Below are 26,198 nucleotides of genomic sequence, written 5' to 3'. Positions count from 1 at the left end.
TTCAGAGTGATAAACAGCTACGTAATATCATAAAAGAAGTGATAATGATGATTATATAACGTAATTAAAACATCGTCTTGCGTTCAGTTTAAAAAAGCTACTTCTCAAAAACCTACAACAAAACTGTGTAATATGCACAAATTTTTGTGTTTTTTATGTGTTTTGTGCCTTTTGAAGGTATCTGCTAGTAAAACCATATTTGAGAAAAATGGAATAACATTCGAGAAGGACAGAGATGGTAATTACAATGTTCTAACTCATGAAATACTTGTTTTGCAATCTGGTTCTATCGCTGACATACAAGACGTGCATAGGCTTTATTTAATGGAACAAAAGTTTACCGAGATCGAACCTGGAACATTCCAGAATTTACCTAGTTTGAAAAAGCTAATTATTACAACGAACAAAATCCAGAAAATTACAAGAGGAATTTTTAATGTTTTAACGAATTTGACTTTACTGAATCTGAGTGATAATCTTATATCCCATATAGACTCCAACTCTTTCGACAATTTAACTAGTTTGGCAAGTATAGTTTTCTCGAATAACCGACTTACAAGTGTGGATAACCATTGGTTTGAGTTAACACCTTCGATAAAATGGATTAGTTTTCGGGATAATCAACTCACGGAATTGTCTGCCCACGTTTTCGGTAATATCGAATCTTCAGGACCTTTCACCTTAACATTTGATGGCAACAAAATTACAAAAATTGATAAGGATGCCTTTAAAGGATTGACAGCAATAACTATGTTATCACTAGATTCAAATAAAATAAAAACGATTACTGGAAATTTCTTGGAAGATCTTGAGATAGATGTATTATCAATTAAAGATAATGGTATCAAGTGCATAGAACAAGAATACTTTAGTGCAGTTTTCGCAGCCAACGAAACGGACATTTCTGAAAACCCTTGGACTCCGGAGTGTCTTACACAAATCCAAACTTGGGCGGAAAAATATAACAAGACTGTAGAGTATGATTCATGATCTTATGGGTGATCCACATTACTTTTAAACGCTTGAATTTAATGTGTTTGTTCGCTGTAGATTGTTCTAATAAAGTGCTTCTGACGATGAGTTTGTTTGAATTAAATATATTATAATTGAATGAGATACAAACACTTTTTATCTTAGATGTGAAAGCAAAATATGTGTTTTACATTCAGAGCGATAAACCACAATGTATTATCATAAACAAAGTAAATTAGCGATAATGACAATTATATAACGTAACGACGAAAAAGGTAATTGCAATCTTTTAACACCTAAACTATTTGTTCTGCAACTTGGTTTAATCGCTGACATAAATACAAGACGTATAGAGTCTCTAAAAAATATTACAGTTGTATGAGATACAAACAATTTTATCTTTTATGTGAATGCAAAAGAATGTGTTCTAAATTCAGAGCGACAAACAACTTTGTAATAACATAAACAAAATAAATCAGCGATAATGATGGCTATATAACGTAATTAAATATCTTCTAGCTTCAGTTTAAACAAGCTTCTTCTAAACAACCTACAACAAAACAGTGTAATATGCATAAAAGTTTGTGTTTTTTATGTGTTATTTACCTGTTGACAGTATCCGCTACTAAAAACAGATTTAATAAAAATGGAATAACTTTCGAGAGGCAGCAAGGCGGTAATTACGATGTTTTAACACATGACATACTTGTGTTACAACCTGGATCAATCGCTGACATACAAGACGCTTATAGGCTTTATTTCATGGAACAAAAGTTTACTGACATGGAACCTGGAACATTTGAGAATTTACCAAGTTTAGAAAGGTTATTTATTACCTCGAACAAACTCCAAAAAATCAAAACAGGACTTTTTAACTCTTTAACTAATTTGACCTTACTGCATCTGAATGATAATCGTATTTCTCACATAGACCCCAACGCTTTTGACAATTTAACTAGGTTGGAAATTATAGTTTTGTCGAACAACCGACTTACAAGTCTGGATAGCCATTGGTTTGAGTCAACACCTTTGATAAACTGGATCAGTTTTAGCGAGAATCACCTTACGGAAATACCTGCCCACCTTTTTGGTAATATCAACTCTCCAGAACCTCTCACCGCAATATTTGATGGAAACCAAATTGCAAATATTGATAAGCATGCCTTTAAAGGACTGACGGCAACAGCTTTGTTATCATTGGAATCAAATAAAATAAAAACGGTTACTGGAGATTTCCTGGATGGTCTTGAGATAAACGTATTATCACTTAAAGAAAATGATATCAAGTGTATAGATCAGGAATACTTTCGTGCGGTTTTTGTCGCCAACAAAACGGACATTTCTAAAAACCCTTGGACTCCGCAATGTCTTACAGAAATCCAGACTTGGGCGGAACAGCATCATAAAATTGTACAGCATGCCTCCTGACATAATTAATTATTAATCAACATTGCCTTTAGCAGCTTGAACTTACTGTTTGATAATATGAATATAGTAACTGTAGATTGTGTCAATAAAGTGTTTCTTAAAATGAAACCGGTTCTATGACAGAACATTTAATTTGACTACACTGAATCTAAGTTCACAAGAAAATATTTTGCACCCGGTCGCCTCATCTGGTTTTGTTTTCTTTTGTAATAGTGATTTTTTAGGTTAATCGTACCTACGTCTAAGTTAATATCTAAAATTTTGTCAGTAGTTGTCAACAAACTTTTGATCTATGTTGGTAAAATTTCCGTCTCATTGTATTCTATTCATAATAATTTCGATAAATTCAACACTATGATCAAAATCATCTTCGTTTAGTTTTTGTACCAAATGGACTGTTTGGGTGAAAGTTTTCCTTTTTCATTATTATTGTTTGAACTGATTTCGACATTCTTTAACACTTCCAGTTTCATTAAACCTTCGTCTTTTGTCACCCTAACCGATAATCATCAATAATTTTATGTGTTCAGTTTCACTTAGATGCACCATTATTGCAAGAAACACCTTACAGTCAAATTAAAATTATTTTCAAAAGTAACCATGTCATCTTTTTTTTATTTATTCTTATTTAAAATAATTTATTTTACCGTTTCAGTCAGAAAGAAAGTATGATGGTGCGATATTAATGAATTCAGAAAAAAAAGCTCTATTCAAAAGTTAGCCTTGCATCTCGAAAAGGAATTATTAGAACACGACTTCTTGTATCCTTATACCTAATTTCAGGTGATTTGTACAGTTGGTTCCTAAGATATTTAACCGTTTCCATACATTTTAGCGACCCTGTCTAATGCAATTTTCATGGTTTCTTTTAAAACACTTTTCATTGATTACAGCAAAATTATAATGGCTGAAGCATACTTATCAATGATTTATTTACTAATCCAACTCCAAAAAATATTATAATTGCATGAGACACAAACAATTTTTATCTTTTATGCGAGAGCAAAAAAAATGTGTTTTAAATTCGGAGTAACAAACAACTACGTAATATCATAAACAAAGTAAATTAGCGATAATGATGATTATATAACGTAATTAAAACATCTGTTTGCTTCAGTTTAAACAAGCTTCTTCTAAAAAACCTACAACACTTTAGTGCAATATGCATAAAATTTTGTGTATTTTATGTGTTATTTACCTATTAACGGTATCCGCTACCAAAAACAGATTTGAGAAAAATGGAATAACATTCGAGAAGCACCGAGGCGGTAATTACGATGTTTTAACACATGAAATTCTTGTGTTACAACCTGGATCAATCGCTGACATACAAGACGCCTATAGACTTTATTTCATGGAACAAAAATTTACTGACATGGAACCTGGAACATTTCAGAATCTACCAAGTTTAAAAAGGTTATTTATTTTTTCGAACAATGTCCAGAAAATCAAAACAGGAGTTTTTAACTCTTTAACTAATTTGACTTTATTGGATCTGAGTGTTAATCATATTTCTCATATAGACCCCAACGCTTTTGACAATTTAACTAGTTTGGAAATTATAGTTTTGTCGAATAACCGACTTACAAGTGTGGATAGCCATTGGTTTGAGTTAACACCTTCGATAAACTGGATTACTTTTGGCGAGAATCAACTTACGGAAATACCTGCCCACGTTTTTGGTAATATCAAATCTCCGGGACCTTTCACCTTAATCTTTGATAGCAACAAAATTACAAAAATTGATAAGGATGCCTTTAAAGGATTGACGGCAATAACTTTGTTATCATTGAATTCAAATAATATAAAAACGGTTACTGGAGATTTCTTGGAGGATCTTAAGATAGGTGTATTATCACTTAAAGATAATGATATCCAGTGTGTGGATCAAGAGTACTTTGGTGCGGTTTTTGTCGCCAACAAAACGGACATTTCTAAAAACCCTTGGACTCCGCAATGTCGTACAGAAATTCAAACTTGGGCGGAACAACATGACAAAACTATAGAGAATGCTTTATGAGGCATGACGTAATTAGTTAGTAATCAACATCTATTTGCTATTAAATAATGTGAACATGGTAACTGTAGTGTGCGTCAATAAAGTACTTCTTAAATAGACATCGTTTCTATGACAATACAAACTATTTAATTTGACTATACTAAATTTCGTTTTTCTTTTTATTTTGCATTTCTCTAAGGTAAACATAAAATTTTGTCAACAGTTGTCAATAAGCTTGATCTATCTTCATGTAATATTCTTCTAGAATGAAAAATGTTTTTTTTTTATTATCTTAAATGCAGTCGAGTTGTGAGATATTAATATCTGACTTATCAGCTTTTTATAGAAGAAAATGGATCTGTGGCACGAAAACCTGGAAGTGGCCGTCCAAAGAAGCAAATTCCAGAACTTATTGAAGAAACGAGAGAAGTAATAACAGAAACGCCAGAGACTTCTATCCATGATTTATCATAACAGCTTAGGTCTCTTAGTATCCGATTTTAAGAAAGGGTCTTTATTTATTTCCTTATCGTCTTACATCTGTGGATGTATTAAATCCAACTGATTTTCCTCTAAGGGCCGGTTGCATAAATGCAAATCAAATTTAATCTCTGATTAACTCCATAGTAACGATTGTTATTATCATAGTTACAATTGTTCTTAATCAGAGATTAAATTTGATTTGCGTTTATGCAACCGGCCCTAAGAGTTCGGTAGTGTCGATGTTTTCTAAATACTCTAGATTCGGATTAATTCATTTTGTTCACTTTGTTCTCAGTCATTCATGGATTATTTTAAGTTCAAAATGGTGAGTCATCAGAATCTGACAACGGACGGTCAGTCAGTAGCGTAACATGCACACTTCAGAAGGGAGTGAATGCGAATGTATCTATTAAAAAACCGGTAACCTTACGTAGGTAGTACATTCCACTATAACAGAGAAACGATGATAGACGCATCTGAAGGTGCACCCACCCCTTCAATTTGAAAGTGGACTTGGCCCAACTGATTTTGTGCTTCTACGCAGGTTTACAGCTGTGTTAATCTTAACAGTGAACGATTTTTTTATGATGATACAAAATTATGCAGGATATTTTCTTATTATTGTTACAGAAATGCAATGAAGAGGCGCATTTGTATGTCTTATATTGTATGAATTGATCCGTCTAATAACCATTATGATTTCGATTACTTCCAGTTATTTATTTATTTTTTATTTCAAAAGTAACTTGTCAACACAAAACATTGGTATTTTATTTTAATAATCGCCTTAACCAGATGTACTAAAATTAGAAAATATTTTTTAACCTAATATTATTTTGTTGTTATGTCATTTTCAATAAGCATCAGTTTTTGACGTAACTTTTTCTACACTTTAAAGACGCCATAACCAATTGAAGGTTCACAGTCTGTTCCAAATACGGTTTTTGTTGTGTACCAGTTGTAACATATGATATAATTTTCACAGTTTAAAACACTTTTCACTGATTAAAGCAAAACTATAATAGCTGAACCATACTTATCAATGATTTATTTTCAAATCCAACTCCAAGAAATATTATAAATGAATTAACTAAAAACAATTTTTATCTTTGATGTGAGAGCAAGAAATTTGTTATAAATTCAGAGCGACAAACAACTACGTAATATCATAAACAAAGTAAATTAGCGATAATGATGATTATATAACGTAATTAAAACATATTCTTGCGTTCAGTTTAGACAAGCCACTTCTCAAAAACTTACAACAGAACAGTGCAGTATGCTTAAAATTTTGTGTTTTTTATGTGTTATATACGAGGACTGTATGATAACTACCCGTGTTTGAGGACTGTGGGTACCACTGACCCAAAATTTGTATGCCATGGTCTAGTGCCATCTTTCAAATGAGGCTTGTCAAAATTTCAGTCAAATTTGTTAAGTAGTTTTGTTATATCACTTATTGAAACTTGACAATGTTGTGTTTTTTGCAAAAATGGAAAAAGAGCAGTATGGATCTGTGATTCGATTTCTTTTTTTGGATGGGAAAACGTGTGAAGAAATCAAAATCAAGTTGCAGGCAGTTTATAAGGACCAAGCACCTTCGATGACTACCATCAGATACTGGTTCAACGAATTCAAACGTGGCAGAACATCTGTTTTGGATGAAGAGCGCCCAGGTCGTCCGATTAAAGTAACTACTGAGGAAATGGTCAACAAAATCCACGATATTGTCTTAGCAGACCGTCAGGTGAAGATCAGAGAGATTGCTGAGATTGCAAACATCTCAACCGAACGTGTGCACAACATTCTTCAAGAAAAACTGGGCATCAGAAGGCTATCGGCACGATGGGTGCCGCGTTTGCCCACAGTGGAGCAAAAACGGAATTGCGTTACAACTTCGGAACATTGCTTGAATATGTTTAAGCACAATTCGAAGGAGTTTCGAAGGCGTTACGTGAGTGTTGACGAAACGTGGATACACCACTAACTCCAGAGCCAAAAAACAGTCCAAACAAGGGACTCTACCCGGCGAACGTGCGCCAAAGAAAGCGAAAACGGTTTTTTCGGCCGGAAAAGTTATGGCTACTGTTTTTTGGGATTCGCATGGCATCATTTTCATAGACTATTTGGAAAATGGCAAAACAATCACAGGGCAGTACTATGCTAGCCTATTGAGCCGATTTGATGCTGAATTAAAGATAAAACGGCCCCATTTGTCGAAAAAAAAGTTGTGTTTCACCATGATAACGCACCGGCTCACACGTCTGCAATTGCCACGGCAAAACTGGTTGAATTACGCTATGGATTACTGCTGCATCCTCCCTATTCGCCAGATTTAGCACCCTGTGACTTTTATCTATCTCCAAATCTAAAAAAATGGCTTGGAGGAAGGCGGTTTACTTCAAACGGCGAAGTAATCAATGAAACAGAGGCTTATTTTGCAGAGTTTCATAAATAATATTTTTTGAATGGGTTAAAAAAGTTAGAATATCGCTGGTCGAGGTGTATAGAGTTGAAAGGAGACTAGGTTGAGAAATAAATATACAGAATTAAAAAAAAATGCTTTCTCTTTCTTAAAACGGGTACTTATCAAACAGTCCTCGTACCTTTTGAAGGTATCTGCTAGTAAAACCACATTTGAGAAAAATGGAATAACATTCGAGAGAGACGAAGACGGTGATTACAACCTCTTAACACATGAAATACTTGTTTTACAACCTGGATCAATCGCTGACGTACAAGACGTGTACAGGCTTTACTTGATGGAACAAAAAATTACTGGTATAGAGCCTGGAACATTTCAGAATTTACCAAGTTTAAAGAAATTAATTATTATAATGAACAAAGTCCAAAAAATCACGACAGGAATTTTTAACGCTTTAACGAATTTGACTTTACTGAATCTAAGTAGTAATCTTATTTCCCATATAGACTCCAACGCTTTTGATAATTTAACTAGCTTGGAAAGCTTAACTTTGTCGAATAACCGGCTTACAAGTGTGGATAGCCAGTGGTTTGAGTTAACACCTTCGCTAAACTGGATTAGTATTCGCGATAATCAACTTACGGAACTACCTGCCCACGTTTTTGGTAATATCAAATCTCCAAAACCTTTCACCTTAGTACTTGATGGCAACAAAATTGCAAAAATTGATAAGGATGCCTTTAGAGGATTAACATCAATATCTATGTTATCACTGGATTCAAATAAACTAAAAACGGTGACTGGAGATTTCCTGGAAGGTCTTGATATAGACGTACTATTACTTAGAGATAATGATATCAAGTGTATAGATCAAGAATACTTTGGTGCAGTTTTCGTCGCCAACGAAACGGACATTTCTGAAAACCCTTGGACTCCACAGTGTCTTACAGCAATTCAAACTTGGGCGGAACAATTTAACAAAACTGTAGAGCATGAGTCATGAATTTGCTTAAGATAATATGTGTATGTTGACTGTAAATTATTCCAATAAAGTACTTCGATTAAAAATGTTATTACTGAATGAGTTACAAACACTTTTTATCATTCACGTGAAAGCAAAATATGTGTTTTATTTTCAGAGCGATAAACCACTATGTATTATCATAAACAAAGTAAATTAGCGATAATGACAGTTACATAACGTAACTAAAACATCCTCCTGCGTTCAGTTTAAACGAGTCACTTCTTGCAGCAACAGTGCAGGATGCATAACATTTTGTGTTTCTTAAGTGTTGTGTACGTTATAACGGTATCAGCCAATAAAACCAGATTTGAAAAAAATGGAATAACATTTGAGAAAGACGAAGATGGCGATTACAGTATTTTAACTCATGAAATACTTATTTTGCAACCGGGATCAGTCGCTGATGTAGAAGACATGGAAAGACTGTATTTACTGGATGAGGATTTTACTGATATGGAACCTGGAACGTTTCAAAATCTACCAAATTTAAGAAGGTTGATTATTACTATGAACAAGGTCCCAAAAATCAAGACAGGCATTTTTAACCCATTAACTAATTTGACTCTATTGGATCTAAGTGCTAATCGTGTTTCCCACGTAGATTCCAACGCTTTCGACAATATGACAAGTTTAGAAAACATAAATTTGTCGAATAACCGACTTACAACTGTGGATAGCCGCTGGTTTGAGTCAACACCTTCGATTAAACTTATTCATGTTGGCTACAATCAACTTACGGAAATACCTGCCAAAGTTTTTGGTGAAATCAAATCTCCGGGACCTTTCACTTTAATATTTGATGGCAATATGATTACAAATATTGATAAAGATGCATTTAAAGGGTTGACGACACTATCAATGTTATCACTGGAAACCAATAAAATAACAACGGTGAACGGAAACTTCTTGGAAGGTCTTCAGGTAGACGTGCTAATACTTAAAGATAATATTATCAAGTGTGTAGATCAGGAACACTTTGCTACGGTTTTCGTGGCTAACGAAACTGACATTTCTAACAACCCTTGGACTCCGGAGTGTGTTACACAAATCGAAGCTTGGGCGAAAGAACATCACAAAGTTGTAGACTTTGGGTCATGAATGATCAATTCTACTTTTTAAAAGTTACATTTGCTTAAAATAATGTTAACATGTTAACCATCAGTGTTTTAATAAAATTCTTCTTGTCGTGGTGTCATCATGAAATAATTTTTTCACAATTTTCGATTGTAAGGTAGTGATTAATCTAAAAAATAATAATTGGCGAACAAAGTAAATATTTACTGGAAAATATTTACTTGTTACAGAACTAGTATATCTTGCACCAAGTGGAATTTAATTATAAATCTGAATATTGGAAGATATCTAATTAATTTCGCAACTGAAAAAAATTACCATTGATAAATCAAGTCTGATCAACAAAAATGTCGTTTAGTTGGTGCTGGACAAGCAAACTGTGTTTCTCACATCTGAAAATGATACTGAATTATGCAGAATATTTTCTTATCGTTGTTACAGAAAATTTTAATACAGTGATATATTCTTATGATTTCTTTTACTTTCGTCAAACAAACAAAACAAAAGACTTGTTTTTTAAAAATCAATGAATTTTGGTGCAGTTATTCTTTATGTTGATAGTTGGGCGGAAGAACGTAACAAAACTGTAGATTATGACTAATGGTCTCCTGAGTGATCAAAATTACTTTTTAAAAGCTGTAGATTGTTTCAATAAAATATTTCTGACAATAGCGTCGTTTCTATGACCCAATACAATTTCAAATTGTTGTCATAGTTTATTTTGGAAAACTTTTCACTGTTTGGATGTGAAATTGTCAGTTATTTCGAGTTGCCCACAGCTATTGAAAATATATTTTAAAAGAATACATTTAAAAAACTTTCGCAGTTTATTTCGAAATACTTTTCATTGATTAAATCCAAAAGTGTAGTGGACTTATCAATGATTTATTTATTAATCCAACAACAAAATATTATAATTGAAAGGCATGCAAAAACTTTTTATCTTCCTTGTGAACAAACAATATATTTTTAAATTCAGAATGATAAATAACGTATCATTATAAACAAAGTAAATTAGCGATAATAACTGTTATATAACGTAAATAAAACGTCCCCCTACGTTCAGTTTAAACGAACCAGTCATCAAAAGCTTGCAGCAACAGTGCAGTAGGCATAGAATTTTGCGTTTTTTAAGTGTCATTTACATTTTAGCGGTATCAGCTAGTAAAACGACATTTGAGAAAAATGGAATAACATTTGAGAAAGATGAAAATGGTGTGTACAGTGTTTCAACACACGAAATACTTGTTTTGCAATCTGGATCAGTTTCCGACATAGAAGACATGGGTATGCTTTATTTGCTGGATGAGGATTTCACTGATATGGAACCTGGAACGTTTCAGAATTTACCAAATTTAAAAATGTTGATTATTACTACCAACACAGTCCCAAAAATCAAGACAGGAATCTTTAACTCTTTAACTAATTTGACTTTATTGGATCTTAGTTTTAATCATATTTCTTACATAGATTCCAACGCTTTTGACAATATGACCAGTTTGGAAAACATCAATTTGTCGAATAACCAACTTACAAGTGTGGATAGTCATTGGTTTAAGTCAACACCTTCGATAAAGTATATTCATCTTGGTTATAATCAACTTACGGAGATACCTGCCAACATTTTTGGGAACCTCAAGTCTCAAGCAGATTTAACTTTGATATTTAATGGCAACAACATGACAAAAATTCATAAGGATGCATTTAAAGTCTTGGGGACAATATCTGTGTTATCACTGGAATCAAATCAGTTAGAAACGGTGACTGGAGACTTCTTGAAAGGTCTTGAGATAGACATATTATCACTTAGAGATAATAATATCAAATGTGTAAAGAAGGAACATTTTGATACGGTTTTCTTAGCCAACGCTACTGATATTTCTGAAAACCCTTGGACTCTGGAGTGTCTTACAGAAATCAAAACCTGGGTGAAAGAACATAACAAACTTGTAAAATATGAGTCATGAGTGTTTTGGAAGCTTGAGTTTAATTAAAACAACATATTAACCACAGAGTGTGTCATTAAATTATTTCTTAAAATCACATCATCAAAAAATAGTTTTATCATAGTTTTCAAATGCGTACACATGATGTGCTTTTACCTAACCAATTATGCTTAACAATTTGTGATTTTCTTTAAAAAAATGGGAGTGTAGTAAATCTAAACTGGAAAATATTTATTAAAATGTAATCATCATGCTTGTAAATATATCCTTGTCTGTCCTGTTTAAATTATTGTAAAACGGGTGAACCATATTAAAGAGATCAACAATTTCATCTTATATGTAAATGCAATTACACATTTTAAATTCAGAGAAATAAACAAATATTTAATATCATAAACAAAATAAATTAGCGATAATTAGTTTTATGTAGCATACCAGAAACATCTTCTTGCATTCAGTTGAAACAAACCAGTTGCAGCAACACAATAAAATAAAAGTTTGTGCTTTTTAAGTGTTATTTACATTTTAACAGTATCAACTGATGCGACCACGTTTGAGAAAAATGGTATCATATTTTATATGATATTTAATGGTTACTACAATCTTTCAACACACGGAATACGTGTTCTGACTCCTGGATTAATCACTGACATAGAAAACATCCAGTGGCTGGACATGGAAAAACAGAACCTTACTGATGTGGAGCCTGGAGCATTTCAGAATTTACCAAACTTAAAATCGTTGAAAATCACTCTTAACAAGATACCGAAAATCAAGACAGGAATTTTCAACCTTGGAATATATTGATCTTAGCTACAATAAACTAACGGAAATACCTGCCAACATTTTTGGTAATATTAAGTCTCCAGGACCTTTCACTTTATGGTTTCCTGGTAACGATATTGCAAAAATTGATAGAGATGCATTTAAAGGAATGAAGACAATATCACTTGATGGAAATAAATTAAAAAGGATGACTGGAGACTTCTTGGATGGTCAGAAGATCAAGTTCTTTTCATTTAAAAATAATAACATCAAATGTATAGATCAGAAAAACTTTGTTACGGTTTTCTTGGCCAACTATACGGACATTTGTAACAACCCTTGGAATACGGAGTGTCTTAAAAAAATTATAACTTGGGCCAATGTAAATCATAAACGTGTTGAGCATTGTACATATCATGGAACGTTTTAATAAAACACTTCTGAAAATGGTTTGGCTGGAAATATTTTCGCAAAAAATAAAATTTTGGAATCTTACAACAGATCAAAAATTATAATTTATGTTTTTAATTATAATATCAAGAATTTCGGAAAAGATTGTCTTTCAATTTCTATTGTTAATTGTAAATTATCAATATTAAGTTTTCCATTAATTTTGTCAAAAAGTGGTTGGATAAGATATAAACAATTTTTATTTTATATGTGAAAGCAAAACACACATATTAAATTCAGATAAATAAACGACAATATAATATCATAAACAAAATAAATTAGCGATAAGAAATATATAGCGTAATAGGAGCATACTCTTGCGTTCAGTTGAAACAAATCAGTTGAAGCAACAGAATAATATGTATAAAAGTTTATGTTTTTTAAGTGTTATTTACATTTTAACAGTGTCAGGTGATGCAACCACCTTTAAGAAAAATGGAATCACATATTATATGCAAAATTCTACTGGGCACTACAATGTTTTAACACACGGAATACGTGTTCTGACACCTGGATTAATCGCTGACATAGATAATATCGAGTGGCTGGAGATACGATGGCAGAATCTTACTGATATGAACCCTGGAACATTTCAGAATTTACCAAACTTAAGAACGTTGAAGATTTCTTTGAACAAGATATCCAAGATCAAGACCGGAATTTTCAACCCTTTAACTAATTTGACTACATTGGACCTAACCTTGAATGATGTGTATCAAATAGAGTCCAACGCTTTCGACAATATGACAAGTTTGCAAAATATAGATTTTACCTACAACAGACTTAAAAGTGTAGATCCTCGTTGGTTTCTGCTAACACCTTCATTAAAATTTATTAATCTTAGCTTCAATAAACTAACGGAAATACCTGCTAACATTTTTGGTAATATCAAATCTCCAGGACCCTTCATTTTGTGGTTTCGTGGTAACAATATTGCAAACATTGACAAAGATGCATTTAATGGCATGAAGACAATATCAGAATTATCACTGAAGGAAAATAAATTAAAAACCTTGACTGGAGACTTCTTGCACGGTCGGGAAATGTCGTCCTGGTTATCAATTGGATATAATAAAATCAAATGTATAGATGAGAAACATTTTGCTACGGTCTTTGTGGCCAACTATACTGATATTTGGGGAAACCCTTGGAATACGGAGTGTCTTAAAAAAATTCAAACTTGGGCGAAAGAAAATCACAAAAGTGTGCAGAATGATCCATATTAGAAAATCTATTGATAACATATTAAGGTTTTAATAAAATACTTCTGACGATGGTTTGGTTTATTTGACAAAATAAAATTTCGTACTCTAAGGGTCATGAAACGTGATAATAGCTAGCAGCTTACGCTTGGGAAGTAATAAAATGAAATCATGGTGAGTACTGATGTAGTTTTGTCGCCAAGAGCACTGAAATTTCTGAAAATATCTAGAATAGTTACTGAGTAGTTGAGAGAAACAATTTGGACAAAACTCGTAAGTCGTTTTTCTGTAAGCAGAAGAATTTATTTCTCTCAAATGGCTTTTGCTTTTGAAGACATTGATAACTGGCCGGGCATTAGAGAAAAATTAAGTAAAATTTCAACAAGGTGAAAAAGCCAAATGCTTTTTCAGGGGAGACAATAATTTGTAAGTGTTAGTTATCCCACAGTAGTTGTGAGTCGTAAATTTTAAAAGTTCTATTCACACTCGGTCAAGGTTAATGATTTATTTATTTATTAGCAATTACAGTAAACTTATCAATTGCTTATTAATCCAGCTTCAAACAACATTTTAATTACATGAGATGGCACTAGTTTTCGTTTTTATGTAAACTTTATATATGCGTTTTAAATTCAGAGCTATAAATAACTATATATTATCATAAACAAAGTAAACTAGCGATAGTGACGATTGTATAATGTAAGAAAAACATCCTCCTGCGTTCAGTTCGAAGAATCTACTTGTCAAAAGCGTACACCGACAGTGCAGTATGCATAAAATTTTGTGTTTTTTAAGTGTTATTTGCATTTTAACTGTATCAGCTAATAAAACCACATTTGAGAAAAATGGAATAACATTTGAGAAAAACGAAGATGGTGATTACAGTCTTTCAACACACGAAATACCTGTTTTGCAACCTGGATCAATTTCTGACGTTGAAGACATGGAGACGCTTTATTTGCTAGATGAGGATTTTACTGATATGGAGCCTGGAACGTTTCAGAATTTACCGAATTTAAAAAAGTTGATTATTACTCTCAACTCGATCCCAAACATCAAACCAGGAATCTTTAACTCTTTAACTAATTTGACTTTACTGAATCTGAAGGCTAATAATATTTCCCACATAGACTCCAACGCTTTTGACAATATGACAAGTTTGGAAAACATAAACTTGTCGAAAAATAAGCTTACAAGTGTTGATAACCATTGGTTTGAGTCCACACCTTCGATAAAATTTATTCACATCGGCTACAATCAGCTTAAGAAGATACCTGCCAACGTTTTTGGTAACCTCAAATCTCCTGGACCTTTCACTTTAGTATTTAATGGCAACAAAATTAGAAAAGTTTTTAAAGACGCATTTCAAGGGTTGGGGACGATATGTATGTTATCACTGGAGTCAAATAAATTAAAAAAGGTGAACTTTTTGGAAGGTCTTGAGGTAAACGTACTATCAATTAAAGGTAATAATATCACATGTATAGATAAGGAACACTTTGATACGATGTTCGTGGCTAACTCTACTGATATTTCTGAAAATCCTCTGGGGTCAGACTGTCGTAGAGAAATTCAAGCTTGGGTGAAGGAACATAACAAAACTGTAGAATATGAGTTATCACTATTCAGTTTAACATTCTAAAAGTTTAAGTTTATTTAAAAGGTTGTTAACGTGTTAACTATAGTGTTTTAATAAATTTAATAAATTATATGTACTAAGTAGATAAGGTGTGATCAACGAAAAACGTTTCCTTTAAAACATTCTTCGTTTAGTTTATTAGACACAAAATGATATGGGTCAAAGACGACTTATCAGTTTTTGTTAATTCAACTACAAAAACACTTTATTGGGTAAGACGTAAACAACGTTTATCTTATATGTGAGTATCAGCTGATGAAACCATGTTTGAGAAAAATGGAAAACATTTAGAAAAGTTAAAAAAGGTGAAACTTTCCGACTTTTTCTGAATGATAATTATCATTCAGAAAAAGTTTGCCAAAATTAGTCTTATCTTAGCAAGTACCTAGCCCCGCCCACCCGCCCTCTCTTTTCTGGAAGCTATGTGATTTGCCAAAATTAGTTTTTGTCTTAGCAAGTACTAGCCTCGTCCACCTCCCTCTTTTCTCATTCCAACGACTAATTTTATTTCTGTTCACTATACATTCAGATCGGATAAATCAATCCCTTAGAAGGAGATGGGGTGGGTGGGCGGGGCTAATTATGTTCTTCTGTCGAGTGGGAGGGAAAAATAATAATAGAAGCCGAAAATGATTTCTGCATATAATAAAAATGCCAAAAACAGTCTAATCTTATCAAATTTTAAGCCCCGTCCACCCACCCTCTACTTTCTTAGAGAGTATGTTATTGGCCAAAGTCAATCTTATCTTAGCAAGTACTAGCCCCACCCACCCTTTTCTCATTCTAATGAGAAATTTTATTTCTGTTCAGTTTAAGGTCATTCATTTCATTCAGACTGCAGAAAATCAATCCCTGAAAAGGAGACAGGGTGGGTGGGCGGGGCTAATTCTGTTCTTCTGTCGAGTGGGAGGTAACACTAATAATAGAGCCGAAAATGATTTCTGGATATGTCAAAAATGCCAAAAATAGTCTTATCCTACATAATTTTAAGCCCCGCCCTCCCGCCCTCTATTTTCTTAGAGAGTATGTTATTGGCCAAAGTCAATCTTATCTTAGCAAGTACTAGCCCCACCCACCCACCCTTTTCTCATTCTAATGACAAATTTTATTTCTGTTCAGTTTAAGGTCATTCATTTCATTCAGATCGCATAAAATGAATCACTGAAAAGGAGACAGGGTGGGTGGGCGGGGCTAATTATGTTCATCCGTCGAGTGGAAGTGAAAACTAATAATAGAAGCCGAAAATGACTTCTGGATATCGAAATCTACAAAAAAATGTCTTCAATAATAATTTTCGGAAATAGTTGAAAAATGGTAAAAAATGTTAATGCTACTAGTATAATAGTATTTCTCGTGTAGATTCAAACGCATTTGACAATATGACAAATTTAGCACATACAATAACCATAATTATTTAACTTTGACTACGAATGGTGTTTGAAGGAATCAAACCTCTCTTTCAATTCAAATTAACTTGAAACGTGGTCAAAATTAAGTTACATATGAAGGTTATACTCAAAACGGCTTAGGAAGTCCGGAATGTTCAGCGAAAAAAATCTTCATCCTTATTCAAGAAAAAAAAAAAAAGAATAAACAGTGTGTCTGCTTCACAGAAACATAATTTTTCATTACTGTAAAAAATCTTGACAAGGAAATTCCTGAAGATTTGCAAAATAAATTTTTCGTGATAGCTTTAGATTCAAAACAATACTGGATACACGAACTTATCAATTATTTGTTCATACAACTCCATAAAATATGTACTTTAATTAGGTAAGATACCACATTTTATCTTTTCTGTGAACACGACATACGTGCTGTAAATTCCAACCAACAAACAACTGTCAGTTATCATAAAAAAAGTAAATTACCGATAATGAGTGTTATATAAAGTAATTACAACATCTATCTGTGTTCAGTTTAAACAAGACATTTACCAGCAGTGCACAATGCATAAAATTTTGTGGTTTTTAAGTGTTACTTACTTTTTGGCAACATCAGCTACCGAAACCACGTTTGAAAAAAATGGAATAACATTTAAGAAAGACGAAGACGGCGATTACGTTCTCTCAACACATGAAATACTCGCTCTGCAACCTGGTTCAATCGCTGATGTCGAAGACATGGAGACACTTTATTTGATAGACGAGGATTTTACTGATATCCAACCTAGAACATTTCAGAATTTGCCAAATTTAAAGAAGTTGATTATTACTATGAACAAAATCCCGAAGATCAAGACAGGAGTTTTCAACTGTTTAACGAACTTAACTAGACTGGATCTGAGCGCTAATCGCATTTCCCACGTAGACTCCAACGCCTTTGACAATATGACAAGTTTGCAAAACATAAATTTGTCAGACAACCGGTTTACATCTGTGGATACCCATTGGTTTCTCTTAACGCCTTCGCTAACAATGATCAATCTTGGCTACAATGAACTGACTGAAATACCTGGTAACATTTTTTCTAATGTCAAGTCTACAGTACCTTCCATTTTATTATTCGATGGCAACCATATTGCAAAAGTTGATAAAGATGCATTCAAAGGTTTGAAGATAGTGTCTACGTTGTCACTGGATTTCAATAAATTAAAAACGTTAAATGGAGATTTTTTGCGTGGTCTTGAAATAGACGTGTTGTCACTTAAAAATAACACTATTGAGTGTGTAGACGAAAAATACTTTGCTGCTGTTTTTGTGGCCAACTCTACTGATATTTCCGACAACCACTGGACAGCGACGTGTCTTACAGCAATTGAAACCTGGGCGAAGGAACACAACAAAGTTGTAAAATGTGACTCTTGATGGTCAATATTGTATATCAAAATTATGTTAATATGTTAAAATAAAATTTCAAAATCCTTAGAAACCCGTACTTTGAATGAGTCATAGCATTTTATCATTTACATACTTAAACCTAGTCGATTCTTTTGCTTCCATTATTTGGATGTGCCTTACCCAGTTTTCTGGTTTATTTTTAACATGTTTCTAAATGTTTCATCCTCTTTAGTTCATTCTGTGTTAATTATGCAACACAATACTCAAACTTATGCAGATCTTTAGAACAATGCTTGCTGTATGCTTGATACAAATTTGAGTTTATATAAAGCGTCTAACTAAATCGCCTGTATGTTTGAATTTATGTACGTGAACAGTTCAAAACTCCTCTGTATTGCGAAATGTGGAAGAATTAATTTCTGTTTTGAATTTTCTAGACTCCGGACGATATTGACTACATTAGACTTATCACTTATTATTTATTCATTCCACTCCAACAAATATTTTAATTGAATAAGATAAATATCTTATCTTCTCTGTGAACGCAAAATGGGTGTTTGTAATTCAGTGAATAATAAACAATGATTTATACTCGTATTCATAAAAAAGTAAATTATCGATAGTGTTTGTTATATACAGGGAGAGTCAGTAAGCGCGCTTTCCTCGATATGCCATTAATTATTATTGAAAACATAAAAAATCGGAAACCAAAGTCTTACGATTCTTTGGGTGGCAATCATTAAAATTGTTTTCTACTATACAAAGTGTTCTGTTTTTGAGACAGATATTCTCAGTCTCTTGAAAACCATATTTTTTTTATGATGCGGCGTTGCCAAGTTATTCCAATTTCTTTGAATTTTTAGCATTGCAAATAAAATGTCAATAAGGTAATTTTAAAAAAACCCGTTTTACAATGTTTTGTACAGAGATAAACAATGAAAGTGTTTATAAAACCTCTGAAATATTACAACTTTTCAGCTTTTGTATCGTTATTAGCAATAAAATTTTATAAGAAACATTTCTATTTCCTAATCCTAGATTTCAAAAGAATGTACATCGCGGGTGGCCTTGACAAGTTGGAATTTACGTTGGTATTAAAGAAATATCGCTCGTCGTCTGTCAAATTTAGGGTTGCGACACCTTGCTGTCATTTTGAAAGAGCTATAACATTTAACTATTTGTCAACAAATATCGTATTAGTACTCACTTTAACGCAAAATGTTTAACAGCAATGACAGCAACTGTCAAAATCGTATAGTCATCGTTAGAGTCTAGTGTTTTATTTAGTAAGTATATTAAAATGCGTTCACGTGTTTAAAACCAACTTGAAAACTTGATGCAGATTTAACTGAAAAGCACTATAGTTTCTGCAATTTTTAAAGATGTCTATATTTGAAATTGTAATGTTTAGAATTTGTTTTATGGAATAAAATTTATGTTCAATTGACACCACAACAAAACACATATTTTTTTATCTCTCAGTAAAATACGGTAACACAGATTATAAAAAGACATGACTCTTTCATTGTTAAAAAAATTAAGGAAATTGAAATAACGTGGTAATGTCGAAATTTCAAAAATAAACTATAGTCATAAAACAGGCAACGAGGCCAGTCAGAATATCTAAAAATGTATACAGAGGTGTTCTATTAAAAAAAAAACTTAAGTATGTTACGTCTCAAAAACAGAACACTCTGAATACTCGAAAATAATTTTAATGTATGCTATTCAAAGAAGTATATAACCTTAGTTTTTTAACTTTAACAAGGACCACGTACTTAGTGATTCACCCTGTATATTAATTAAAATGTTTTCAGTTTAATTTACATCAACACGAGTGGTTACACAAAAAAATTGGACATATATTTTTATGATGTCCATCCGACGAACGGCTACTTTAATGTTTTCTCGACGTTTCATGTCCCCTAAATAATAAAAAAAATGTCTCCCGTTTCTGTCTATCTGTTGTCTACTCTCTGTCGTTTCTCGTCTGTGTCGATTTTATTAGAAGCCACAAAATATAGTAAAACGCTAATCAAAATTTCTTTAATCACTCTCGCCAACAATTTAACAACGTCACCTCAATATTTTGCGTGATAAATGTTGGTTAGATTTGATAAAATAACGTATTTTTTTGCTTATGGTTCAAGAATCCGCCTTGATTTTTTACCCTAAGCATTCAAATGTTCGCAAATAAAATCCAAATTTTATACGAACAATTTCAAAAATAATCCGATACTTGTTCTGCAATTTGATTCAATTGATGACGTATGTAGCTGATAGAACATATCAGAATTTTTCAAATTTGAAAATTTTAGTTAGATCATGACCGAAATTCCAAAAATTAAGACTAAACCGTTGAACTCTTTGGCTAATCCTATAGTTCGTATTATAAACTCCAAAGTTTTCGACAATACGAGAAGTTTGAAAAATAAATTTGTCCGATAACCGACTTAAAAGCGTTAATACCCATAGATTTGAATTAAAACTATCATTAAAAATTATTAATCTTGATCACAATGAATCGGCCAAAAAAATTCAAAAGTGGAGGTGGGCGGGGTTAATTTTACTTTTTGTATTTAGATTTCACTATCCATCAACATAAAATCCACTTTTCGTCCAATAAAAGGAGCGATCAAAAAGAAAACGGGTGGGTGGGCGGGGACACTTTGTTTTTTTAGTGTTGAAGACGTCATCAAACAATTTTTATATAGAAAAACTCACTAGAAACATGTGCATAGCATGCTTCTTTACTTGTACTGCAACAATCCACGCATACACTAATTTTGGCTCATAGCGGTCATCATAAAAAAAATTAAATCCTCAAAGTTATGTCCATTGTATTTTTGTTCGCCTGTAATTTAAAGGCGAGGGAACTTCTGTTGAAATCTCGAGGGCTCTTGGTGTCTTTTTCTTTAAAAATGCGAAAGAATCTCAAGGGCCCTTAATGCCTTTTTTTATTTATAGATGTGAAAGAATCTTTGGGGACATATTTCCTTCTTTATGAATGCAAAAGAATCTTATACGCCAAATATACAATTATTAGACATTATACATTCAAAAAATTTGGCAAAATTCGATAGACGGGCAACCGGTCTGTAATTTTTTATGTAGTTTCTATCCCCTGATTTGGAAACAGGACATGAAGTTTCATGTTGTGAAAATAACTGCACACATATTCAAACAAAAAGGCAAATTGTAGGCCCGCCCACCCACCCGATCTCTATTGTGATGATTTTGTTCTGTTACTTATTAAAAGTTTGAACTTAAAATATTGTTAATATATTAATTATAGGGTGTTTTAACAAAATTCTTCTTACTATTTTGCCATTTCTGTGACAAAATCAAATTACAAAGTGCTTCCAACACCCTACACTGCTATATCCACATTTTTATCTATTTTGGAAAAGTACACAGCAATTAGTTATCAAAATAACTGCAGGTTCGTCTAAATATGATAATAGGAACTTTTACATGGACATGTGTGACCTTTTTATCGGTAGCGATACACCAAACGCATAGCCACGAAATAATTTTAACCAGGTTTCCAAGACATACAGCTGTTATCAATTTTGACGTGGAATAAATTATATCGTAAAATTTACATTGTGGGGAAAACTTAATTCTTGAAACTTATGTTCCTCTGAACAATTAATTTTGCATACATGATAAAATAGATTATTAGAATATCTATTTTACAGTGGAATATTTGAATTAGATATTTGTGATAGATACAGTTATACGTCATAATAAGTTCTTGTGGGTGAGACATTTCCGTAAACTGATTTCATTATTAAAACGTAGGCTTGCGAGATTTGCTTAATTCAATCCTTGGAATAAACATTGTAATGTACGACACGACAAAGGTGTAAAGAAGAATCCTTTACAAGTACATATTAGAAACAGCAGGCAGCAGTACAAGTAGACGTTTCAAATCAATGGAACATGACTCGCTTATCTGATATGCAGACAACACACTTCATCACCTGCACGGCATGCGATACCACGTAACACCTCGACCAAATATTTTTTATCTGTTACCACTATATAGCAGGAAAAAATTATTTATTCTCAGCCCACACGTCGCACGCACCAAATCTCATCAAAGATTCATCACCAGCTGTTCGAAAGGTACCTGTAGTGGACTACTAAAGTTTGTCATGCGCTTCTGCTACGCTTTCCACTTTTGCAAACTACGCCGACATGGATCATAACCTCTGATCGTTCTCCATGGTCAGCTGCACATATGGTGCAAAAGATGGGTTCCTGTTAACACCACGCTAGAGTAATCAATTAAGCATTTTTGCTTTTAGTCAAAGGCATGTAGTCATGATGTACGATTCTGGCAGCAACACCTTTCAGTTCTTGCAATAAGTCTTCCAGGGTCCCCGATGCCTCTCCTCTAATGCGCGTATGATAGATGGTTGCGAGTTTCCGTGCCACTTTGCCTTCATTTCACGCACTTTTATCGATTTATTGAATTAAGGACGATCTTATCTGCGCTGCACTAATAGTGCCGTTTTAGCGCTTCATTGTTATTATTGTAACGCAGGTGTTTCGCTGAGGGCTTTCCGACTAACATTACTCTGCATTGAAATATCGACGTATAGAATCTGCGTTCTCTGTAACGGTCACTACCGGATAATAAATTTCGTCGAAATTTCCTTCACCGAAAATAGACCATTGTGAAGCTGGCTCATTAAATGATAAAGCGCGGAGTCCAGTATCAATTAATAATAATGAATTATTGTTGCTGCATGGTATATGGCTGATAAATTTATTGAATATGAATATTTATACGGTCGATCGAAGCTAGGGCCGCCACAACAAAGGCGGCAACTCGCTATCAACCAGATTTTGATCTCTGGCTACCGATGCGTCTGTCATTTTAATTAGAAGGCTTCTGTTTGGATATTTATTAGACGCTTCATAACTCATAAAAGAAACGAAATATCTTTTGGGTGTGTCCTATTAAACAAAACCTCGGCGACTTGCCTCTCCGCAACAAGAAAAGGGACAAGTTCGGGGCGCTGCGGCGCTCCGGTTTCGTGTCGTTTTGATTAAATTATTGAACGCATGTTTGTTTAGAACTATGCCATCACGTTAAATTTTACTGGACCTAAACACTATAATTTAGCATTTAGAGATAATTCAGCCCGCGGCTGCTACAATTTTCTGTTCAGGTTTTGACGGACGGTCCCAAAATTTCCAACGTACGCCACTGACGCCAGGATTTAATTACGCGGCAACATTGTCTTTTGGTGTTGTTGCTTTTTTAGTATAACGCGCTAAACAAATTGTTACGGCGCAGCACAATAATTTTAATGGAAAGGACGAGGACAGCTATGGCAGATTCACCGCTCTATAATTATCCTAATAACTATTTTTAGGATTTCGGACACATAATTGTTGGTTATTCGAGATGCATATTAAATACTTACCTAGAGTTTGATCCGACGTAAACTTTTTCAATAAACGTGTCTAAAGATAGTTTCGCATGATAACAATCTCGAGATTCGAGGGCAACGATTCGATCGGTAATAGCGCCAGCAAAAATCGAACGCTCGAACTGTAAATCATCCGGCACGAAGTTGGCATTTTGAGAATTCTTCGGCTATTTATCAGTGGTTGACACTGCTGGAACATACATCAGATGCTGTTTGAAGAAGCAACGATTAATTATTATTATAAAGGTTGTAATTGAAAATAATCTGTGCACGTTGAACAACAAGCGCTTGATGTATGGTCAATATAAATTATATTCTGCGAATGAAATGTGTGTGTGTAGGGAAGTTAAGAACGACCTGCTGCTGCGCTTGTTATTATAAGGCGGGGATCGGGCTACCGGATTGCTGCCCCGGATTACACGCTAAATTACCAATTAGACGTACCCGCTAATTATCTACTGAATACATAGCATACGCCTGTGCTGGCTTGCTGGCTACCGGTCGTTTGGTCCGATTGCTTTTATATCGAGTATAATCACGGTTAAGGGATTCTCATGCATGCGTAATTTCAAATGCAGCCTCTTTATTTTGCATCGGTGAAATTACAGCGAGCTTTCTGTCAGGCTAAATACGCGTCATCGTCAACAAATGTCAATGCGGAGCTATTTGGATAATTGTATGCTAATTGTAGAATGTCTAGATGAGAGTAATATGCAAAACATACGCATGCAACAAGTGGTTTTAATTACATATACAAATGATACAATAATGTTAGAGTAGTCCTAGGATTCCACGTAAGCCCCCCGCTCTTTGTTACATTTTATACGATGTGATAAATTGGTTGCGAGAATAACCTTTATTCAGATGATTTAAAGTCTATTAAAAAATCGTTATTATTAAAATAAATAATTTATTGGTGACCAAGATATATAGGCTATCTTTAAAATACCTTCTCCAATTATTTTGTATAACGGTAGGGTAACAAGTATTACTACCGCGGAAATTAGATCAATGCCTGTGAAATCTTGTCATTTCGAAATGAATTTAAGATCGCTGTAATAACAATCTCTTTTAATTTAGATTTTACCACTATTTTGACTCACTCTATTTTAACCAAACTTTTACGTTTCATAGAGCCAACGTAACTACTTAACATTTATTAATTGTACGTTATACGTGGTACCTATTTTGAATACTTTCTTCTCAAATTTCTATATTGACAAAAATTTTCATATGTTCGCGCTATTGAAACGATTTTTTTTACATTTTTGAGTCCAAATTTGTTTTGTCGATCAATTTTGAATCAGTTATTTGCTAGATTTTCTTCTTCCGCAACATTTTACTTCCCGGGCGTAACCTAAGGAAGTATTGTAATAAGGTTTATCCGGCGAATGGCTTCTTTCGGGTTTTCTGGACGTTTCATGATCCAGAGAGTACGAAAAAATAAGTCCTCCGTTTCTGTTTGTCTGTTATCTGTCGTCTGTGTCAGTTTTTATTGACAGGCAATCTTCGAAACTACCCGACTTAGAAATATTGTGTAGATGGTAAAATGCTAACCAAATTTGTCTAATCATCCCTACCAATGATGATATGACGTCATCTCCAACTTTTACAACTGCAAATGTTACCTAAAATTTTATAAAATTACATACTCCTCCACTTGTAGTTTATCAATCCGTGTTGAGGTATCCAGATTTTTATCTGTTTACGATTCCCTTAAAAACTGATGACGTCATTTCAAAATTTTGCCAAATAAATCCTATCTAAAAGGTGCTAAACATGATCAATCATATTTTTTAGAATTCAAGGTGACTCAAAAAAATGAATGAATGTGTCAATTTATTTTATTTATTAAATCAGGAACAACTCACTCCATTTTCCCGAAAATGTGAGAAACATTACTGTTATTATTAATATTACACTACAACTATCCAAATTGATATACAAACGTATAGGAAACCCTTGCAAAAATTTTGATGACGTTATCGCAAAGTTTTTTAAATGAAAAACTCATTTGAAATATACATTTTCTTTACATTTACATTAACATTACTTACATATCTTCATTTTAACTTATAGGAGTTCTCATAAAAAAATTAATTTCGCAAAATCAAATTATCTAATTTTTCGAAAAAGTTTGATATGCTTTATTGCAGTTAGTTCAGGGGCAAGGGAAGTTCTGTCAACATAATTTTCGATCGTTTTTTTAACTTATTATGGTTATTAAACTGTAGGTAACCAAAGAAAAATGTTTGCTGCCCCAGTGGGAATCGAACCACACTTGCCGGGCGGGTGCCTTGACCACTAGGCAACAGAGCGGCTTATCTCTACTTCGCTTACCTAGCTATTATTGTGCCGCCACAAAACATTAAATAAACTTTCGAAGAAGCTGGATTTATTAGATTTTATTTGAGGGACGAGGCAAGTTCTGTCTAGATAACTTTAGACTATCTCAGATTGGTTTAAATAAGTATCTTCTTCACATAATGGCTAATAATTTCAGATTTCAATCAAATTTCAAAGAGCTTTTAAATAAGACTTCTCGTAATATTTCGCTAAATATT

At 33.3% G+C, this 26,198-nt stretch overlaps 4 protein-coding genes across 4 annotated transcripts in view; all 4 read left to right on the top strand.

Annotated features, from left to right (window-relative positions):
- LOC135127033 (phospholipase A2 inhibitor-like) overlaps positions 1–26,198 on the top strand; it is a 58,285-nt gene that overhangs the window by 2,680 nt on the left and 29,407 nt on the right. The gene's annotated exons all lie outside the window — the stretch shown is intronic.
- On the top strand, positions 6,135–8,375 carry LOC135127034 (leucine-rich repeat-containing protein 70-like). Its single transcript, XM_064053330.1, has 2 exons — positions 6,135–6,188; positions 7,480–8,375. Exons 1-2 carry the CDS (start codon positions 6,162–6,164, stop codon positions 8,308–8,310), a joined length of 858 nt encoding a protein of 285 aa, XP_063909400.1. The 5' UTR covers positions 6,135–6,161; the 3' UTR covers positions 8,311–8,375.
- On the top strand, positions 8,532–13,818 carry LOC135126777 (toll-like receptor 6). The gene is made up of 4 exons (XM_064052915.1): positions 8,532–9,424; positions 10,558–11,354; positions 12,214–12,498; positions 12,908–13,818. The coding sequence occupies exons 1-4, from the start codon at positions 8,572–8,574 to the stop codon at positions 13,790–13,792; spliced, it is 2,820 nt and encodes a 939-aa protein (XP_063908985.1). The 5' UTR covers positions 8,532–8,571; the 3' UTR covers positions 13,793–13,818.
- Positions 17,311–18,278, top strand: LOC135127031 (leucine-rich repeat-containing protein 15-like). Its single transcript, XM_064053327.1, has one exon. The coding sequence runs from the start codon at positions 17,357–17,359 to the stop codon at positions 18,212–18,214; it is 858 nt and encodes a 285-aa protein (XP_063909397.1). The 5' UTR covers positions 17,311–17,356; the 3' UTR covers positions 18,215–18,278.

Source organism: Zophobas morio, unplaced genomic scaffold (assembly GCF_036711695.1).
Source record: "Zophobas morio isolate AGI-343-1 ecotype UQ-CSIRO unplaced genomic scaffold, CSIRO_AGI_Zmor_V1 ptg000011l, whole genome shotgun sequence".
Lineage (NCBI taxonomy): Eukaryota > Metazoa > Arthropoda > Insecta > Coleoptera > Tenebrionidae > Zophobas > Zophobas morio.
Note: the sequence above shows the minus strand (reverse complement) of the source record. Positions and strands in the feature narration are given on the sequence as shown.

Bases quoted from the DNA above. Each gene is read 5' to 3' on its own strand.
- LOC135126777 (XM_064052915.1), top strand. From the start codon at position 8,572: ATGCATAACATTTTGTGTTTCTTAAGTGTTGTGTACGTTATAACGGTA. The intron at 9,425-10,557 runs CATGAATGATCA...TTTACATTTTAG, and splicing joins CAAAGTTGTAGACTTTGGGT to CGGTATCAGCTAGTAAAACG. The intron at 12,499-12,907 runs GTAAATCATAAA...GAAACAAATCAG, and splicing joins AAATTATAACTTGGGCCAAT to TTGAAGCAACAGAATAATAT.
- LOC135127031 (XM_064053327.1), top strand. From the start codon at position 17,357: ATGCATAAAATTTTGTGGTTTTTAAGTGTTACTTACTTTTTGGCAACA.
- LOC135127034 (XM_064053330.1), top strand. From the start codon at position 6,162: ATGCTTAAAATTTTGTGTTTTTTATGT. The intron at 6,189-7,479 runs GTTATATACGAG...CTTATCAAACAG, and splicing joins AAATTTTGTGTTTTTTATGT to TCCTCGTACCTTTTGAAGGT.